This window comes from Etheostoma spectabile, chromosome 4, assembly GCF_008692095.1.
Source record: "Etheostoma spectabile isolate EspeVRDwgs_2016 chromosome 4, UIUC_Espe_1.0, whole genome shotgun sequence".
Classification (NCBI taxonomy): domain Eukaryota; kingdom Metazoa; phylum Chordata; class Actinopteri; order Perciformes; family Percidae; genus Etheostoma; species Etheostoma spectabile.
Genome location: NC_045736.1, coordinates 27,494,670 through 27,500,934, shown reverse-complemented (window position 1 = coordinate 27,500,934; position 6,265 = coordinate 27,494,670). Strand labels below are relative to the sequence as shown.

Sequence of the window (6,265 nt, the reverse complement as noted above, 5' to 3'; positions counted from 1 at the left end):
GTAACATCTAGACTGTGTTGCTGTCTCCTGTTTTAGACGTCCATGTATCTGCAGATGGCCCAGGCCAGAGGAAGGGCTAGCCGTGCAGCTGAACCCAGCGCGGTGCACGAGACACTTGGACTAAAGGTGCGATGTGGGCCCTGTCTGCACTGCAGCCCTCCATACTGCCTGGGCTTGTGGTCACCAGAAGCTTGCTCCCTCTCTTTGTGTCTTAGCACATTTTGTCACCACCATCTTTAACCTAGCCATCACTTGTTTATCTCCATTACATTTGGCATGTGTCTTTTCCAGTCCGTGCGCAATCTTAAAGTTTTGTGTAATGTGGAATTGCATTTAATGTCATCTCATTTTGCTTCTCCCGTGTTTCCCTCATACTTTCTTTGTGAAAGGCTAATTGTCTCAGTACCCTTTTGTATTCATCATTGTCCATTTGTGCTTTGCATTTGTGCTAAATGTCATGTTTTGCATGAAAGCTGGGTTATCAAGTGGAAATGGCTTCTCAAGCTGCTAAAAAATTCTGTTGACTTTTATTTGGCTCAAATTTAATTAAACAGGCTTTCACTGCTGTTCAATGCATGGCATAATCATTTTTCATTTAGCATATATTTAGCAGCGCCCACGTACAACAGATAACCGGATCTGATTATCTGAGATAAGATGTCCCACCCATCAGTCCGTCACAGCACCAAGCCCTCCACCTTCTGTAGGAATGTGGTGCAGTCTCTCCCACAAAAGGCGGCAGGACTAGTCAGCATCTGACCCACTCCCACAGCAGGCTCTGTTAGCCCAGGGCAAACACCAGCCATCTGTAGCAAACTAGCTGCGCTGCAAAGGAAATAAAAGACCCACATACTTGAACATGTCTCTACTGTTTGAGCTCTCTAAGCACTTTGAAACACACTGAGAGACTCTTACAGGACATGAAGGCTTTAGGTGAAGTGGGAGACTTTGAAAATGTTGCAAGTTTTTTCTAGTCAGATTTAATTAGAAATATGTTGCAACTTTTGTGAAGGGTCATATTTTACAGCAAGGTTGTAAAAACATGTTCAGGGCACAGGTTCCCTCTGGTACACATAAATGTTTCTGACCTTTTTTACACATCAACATCTGGCATGGCTGGAAGTGAGCTGCCAGCACCTCCTTATTTGCACAAGTGGTGATTTTAATCAAAGATGAGTAGGAAATTGCACAAGGGTGCGTGTATGAGCCAGTGATATAAGTTTGGCACGGTGGACAATGACAGTGATGTCTCCATCTCTGTACCCGTGTGAAAAATGGGGATTGGACATGCTCTGGTCTGTGAAGCGGGACAACAGGACATGTCTTTGCTTGCCACTGATTCATTTTACCCCACTCTCATATGCATTTTCCTGCCAATCACCTCTCAGTGCTTGTGTTCAGGGATGCCAAGGGCAGTGAGCATCAGTCATCCAGCCACCATCCTGGGCTTGTTATTTTCACTGTGCTGGATTACAGGTGTCAGCAGTAGGCCTGTACCGCCATAGGCACCAAGAAGCTGAGAGATAGTTGGCATGCAGCTTATTATGCTGAAAGAAGCAGCCTACGACACATTGTTTTCACATAGTATAGTGGCATAGAGATGAATTAAAATTCCTTGCTTTCCCCGCATGTATTTTTCTGTATGAACGAGTGCTCATTATTCTAATACTTCATCTCCCATAAGGCCGTATAGGTCCCACAGGAGTCAGAGGAAGCACATTCCCTGCCTCATTTTCCCTGCACAGGGGAATCACAGTGACAAGATGAAGAGTACTGAATTTATTGCCGTCTCCATATGATTTTTCCATTTCAGGAAGAAATCTTCCATTTGGAGCCAGGCAAAGTGGAATCTGGGAAGGGAAAGTGCTCCTACGACCCGAATCTCAACAGTGTGTCAGCTTTGATCAGTGAGTATAATCTGGGTTTGGTCACACGAGGGCGTGAGCATGGGTACAGTAAGGCCCAGCAGTCTCATCCCATATGGATTGTTCATCTTTTATCTCCTGTTTCTTTACATGGCCTTCTTTCTGCTCATAATTTTTATTTTTTAGCAAACTTTGTTAACAGAGATATAATTGTATGCCATTGCACAATAAGTCAAGAAGGACCGGCCAAGTGTCCTTTCCATTCTGTAACTATTTCCCACACTGAGTTGCTTAGTCCAATTGCCTAATCATTACATCCTAAGGAATATGGCCTTGTTAGGGTTGAGATGGGCACAATAATATGTGCCTATTAATATGTGAACCCCTCACTGGGGAATTAATGGCTTCCAATCAAAATACTTTCTTTTCATTACTTTCATCCCTATTTTAAGAGTAAAATGATATTCATTCCCAAATTTACCAGAGCTTACTTCCCACGAAGCCTGAATTATTTGCACATGCTTTAATAGTTAAACAATCATATGCACACAAACCAATATATTTACGGACTGGTGACAAAAGAAAATGAAAAACCGAATATATGAGTAGAGAAACATAATGAATGGGGTCTCAGTAAATGGTTTGATGGGTATGACAATAATGTGGCATAATCCTTCAATGAGAAAATATGTTTTTTAAGGACGATGTTCATTCCTTCCAGGTGGAGAATCAATGCCAGTGAGGCTTATGATGGCCTATAATGTGGGTCTAATGTTGGAGAATATTCAGTGAACCAGAATATTGAAAATAATCTACAATAATCTATTTTACTTCCGAGAGGAAGTGTATTCCCACTTATATTCCCTATCTATCCATCCTGTTATATTACATTTGCGTGTATAACAGCTCAGTTTAGCTCGTCATCTGTTGTCGCATTCATGAAGGCAGTGTCCTCTGTCCCTTTACACACGGACACTTAGTCAGGTCCAGACCACACAGTTGCCACCAGTGAAAGGCAATCTTCTCTCTGTGGGGTGAGACAGCGGGTGTAAATCACTGGCACTGCTTTCCCACATTAGCACAGTGCCAGCTGACCAGTATGGAACCAGTACTGTCATCCAAGATGGATTTATCTCCCACTTCCACCAGTTAGCATCATAGAAGGAACACTGTAGTTAGTGCTGATAAGGATTAAGAACCCTGTACCACAACAATAGGTTTATCACTGACTGCTGACTGCTCAGCTCTCCACCACATTAGACAATCCATCGCCCGTGGACGTTTTAATGATATTTCATCAATCTTCATGCAGCGCTGATGAGGACCATGACATTGAGTATAATGGTGGTAGGACAGTGTGTTTTGTTTTCTGTGCTCTACCTCCTGCTGTCTGCTTACTCCATCACTGAGAGCTTTGACAGTCACACCTGCTCTTCCGTGGGGCCCTAACAGCAGCTGGAAGACCAGCACCTTTCCTTCCTGTGGCTTAACAAGACTGTTAAATACATTTCTCAGTCTGCACACATGGATGTGCTCATTTTTTATGTCTTAATGGAGTGCGTGCAAAGGCTGTTTCAGGAAGTTTGAGCACTGTTTTCGGTAACGCTTTCTTTTACCGCTAAATTCCTTGTGGTTTCCTCGGAAGTTTCCTGGAAAGAACAACATGAGTTGATACTAATAACAAGAAAATATCACCCAAATATTTATTTTAGCTTTTAAGAGCCAGAAAATGTTACAATGCTTTGAATGTTGGGAGGGGTTTACAACTGGTTGATTTCCACAGGAAGTTCGTTGAATGAAATAGTAAGATCTTAATGACAAAAGTAAATAATGAAGATCCCTTAACCAAAGCAGATTTATTATTGGAAACTTAATTGGCTTTCTTAATTGACTGTTCAAATAACATTTCAATCACAATTTTGTTCATAATCCTGTTCTATACCACCAGGCATAACTAGATCTACCCTGCAATACATAGACAATGATGTTCCATATATCTACTGTATGTCTTCAACATGGAAATGTTTTGGTGTGTCACTAAACTGAATTGCTTTCTCTCTCTCTCTGTCTCTCTGTCTCTCTCTCTCTCTCTCTCTCAGATGGTGAACTGTATGCCGGGGTCTATGTTGACTTTATGGGAACAGACTCTGCCATTTTCCGTACTTTAGGGACAAAGACTGCCATGCGAACAGATCAGTACAACTCCAGATGGTTAAATGGTAAAAGTCTTATTTAGCCTATAATTGATACACCCACTTTCACCCAGTGAGTGAAGACTTCCGGACTGCCTTTTCAGTATACAAACAGGGTTTCAAATGTATGGCTGAAATGAAAAGATTCTGGTGTTTGCATATATGTTTACAACCCGTCAACAAGTGATAAACAGGAAATGCTGACAGTTTATAGAAGGTTTCAGCCAGATGTTTTCCCAAATTTACCCTCCGCCTGAGTCACCACTTCTTCTCCCCACAGACCCCACTTTCATCCACGTACAGCTCATCCCCGACAGCGCAGAGAGAAATGACGACAAGCTGTATTTTTTCTTCCGGGAGAAGTCCTCTGAGATGGGCCATAGTCCTGTGACCCAGTCTCGCATAGGACGCATCTGCCTGGTGTGTACACAGTGAGAAGCGTGTTTGTTTTGGGGTGTAAACATAATGAAAAGAAAACCTGCATCGATATGAAAAACAGGCTGGAGACTCCTGAGGCAAAATAGTTATTTGGTCAACGCTGACGTGCTGGAATCCACATGTGTTTTTAACCTTCCTGTCTACAATGCATCCCTCTGTCTGGGAGGTTGCCCTCCGACCTCTGACCCTGCGATCTTTTGACCTTTTCTCCCTGGTAGTCCTAAAACACTTGAGCTTTTTAGTGTACACAGCAGCAAATTACTTTCTCTGTCAGAGTTGTTCTCAGTTAAACTAGACTTCCTCCACATAAGCCGATATGCTCTGCAAATATAAAGTGAGCTGAACAAAAAAAAAAGAAAACAACAAATTTCTCTACAAAAGCTCACAAGGAATCTTATAGTATTTATATGGTGAGTGTGAGTGTATGCGTTCCCTTATGGATTTGCGTGCATATGTGACTGTTACAGCGGGTGTATGAGCACGGGTATGAGTGAGAAAATGTGGCGTGCGTGTGTTCGTTGCCTCAGCTGTTCACTGTTGTAATAATTTGAAGGGGTCAGGTGCTGACCCGGCACACAAACACTCATCACCATCTCAATAGGCTCTGCCACGGCCTCCGGAGACCCGGTCCTGTCATTCTTACCTCGCCACACATCTGGATGCTCTTACTGCCACTATCTGCACCCTGCACATCACCAAAAATACACTCAGCCGTATACTGGAATTAACCTGGAATTTATGAAAACATTTCAACTCCCAAAATGGGATTCATCAGAAGTGCATGAAGAATGTGAAGCCTACGACCACCATTTAAAATGAAATATCAAAACATACAGTACAGCACATAATTTCTCCAAAGATGCTGATTATGGAGAAGGACTTTAAAGCACATACTGGTCCCAGCTCTTTTTTTACTGGGATAGATTCTGGCCTTGCTCCATCACAGATGGAAGAGTCTAAATAGGAGGAGACAGTGTTTACCATCTACCCCCCCCCCCCCCCCATCCCCCCTTCCTTTTAGTTTCCTGGCTTTGCAAACCCACATGCACTGTATAGTGTGTGTGGGTGGCTCCACCTGTTTGTTTTTTTTCATTAAGAGAGAGTATGTGTGTTTGAGCGAAATGATGGAGAAAGTCTTCTGTGTCACTGCCCTCTCAAATACAGAATGATGATGGAGGCCACTGCTGTCTGGTTAACAAGTGGAGCACCTTCCTGAAGGCCAGGCTCATCTGCTCTGTGCCAGGGGCCGACGGCATGGAGACGCACTTTGATGAGCTCCGTGAGTACAAAGACGCCCGAGATTATGCTGTGGTTCTCTTCCCTATTTTCAGTTGAAGTGGTGATCTGTAGGTCACTTAGTGTGGGTGGGGGTGTTGTATAGACTTTGTTGTCAATCAAATGTGCTGTCAGGTCTGTGATGTCTTTCCCTCCTGCTTCACTGCTCTTTCACCAGACTGCATCCTACATATCCAGCCTTGCAACTAATTATTGTTATTACTGATTAATCTGCATATTATTTTCTCTGTTGATTGAGTAAGCATTGTCTATTAATGTCACAATGCTTGCTTTATCTTACCAACAGTCCAGAACCCAAAGATGTTTAGTATGGCATCACATTCTTACATACAATTCTTTTAGTAAAACTTTGTGTCAATCTGTAACATGGAATAGCGAAATTCGTCTTAAAATAGAAATTCTGCTTTTTCCCAGAAAGATTAGTCTTACTAAAGTCCAGAACTTTTGTTACACTGTGTTTTTTGAAAGAAATTA

General features: G+C 42.6%; 1 protein-coding gene across 4 annotated transcripts in view; it reads left to right on the top strand.

Moving 5' to 3' along the window:
• The window catches only part of sema3fb (sema domain, immunoglobulin domain (Ig), short basic domain, secreted, (semaphorin) 3Fb), a 58,869-nt gene that overhangs the window by 39,664 nt on the left and 12,940 nt on the right, over positions 1 to 6,265 (top strand). For 2 of the 4 annotated variants that reach the window (XM_032512621.1, XM_032512620.1), the window contains exons 6-10: positions 37 to 126; positions 1,814 to 1,907; positions 3,965 to 4,084; positions 4,338 to 4,477; positions 5,660 to 5,774. In XM_032512621.1, coding sequence (XP_032368512.1) covers positions 37 to 126; positions 1,814 to 1,907; positions 3,965 to 4,084; positions 4,338 to 4,477; positions 5,660 to 5,774 — 559 coding nt within the window. The remainder of the gene's footprint in view (positions 1 to 36; positions 127 to 1,813; positions 1,908 to 3,964; positions 4,085 to 4,337; positions 4,478 to 5,659; positions 5,775 to 6,265) is intronic. The other 2 variants (XM_032512623.1, XM_032512622.1) reach the window with 1 other exon arrangement.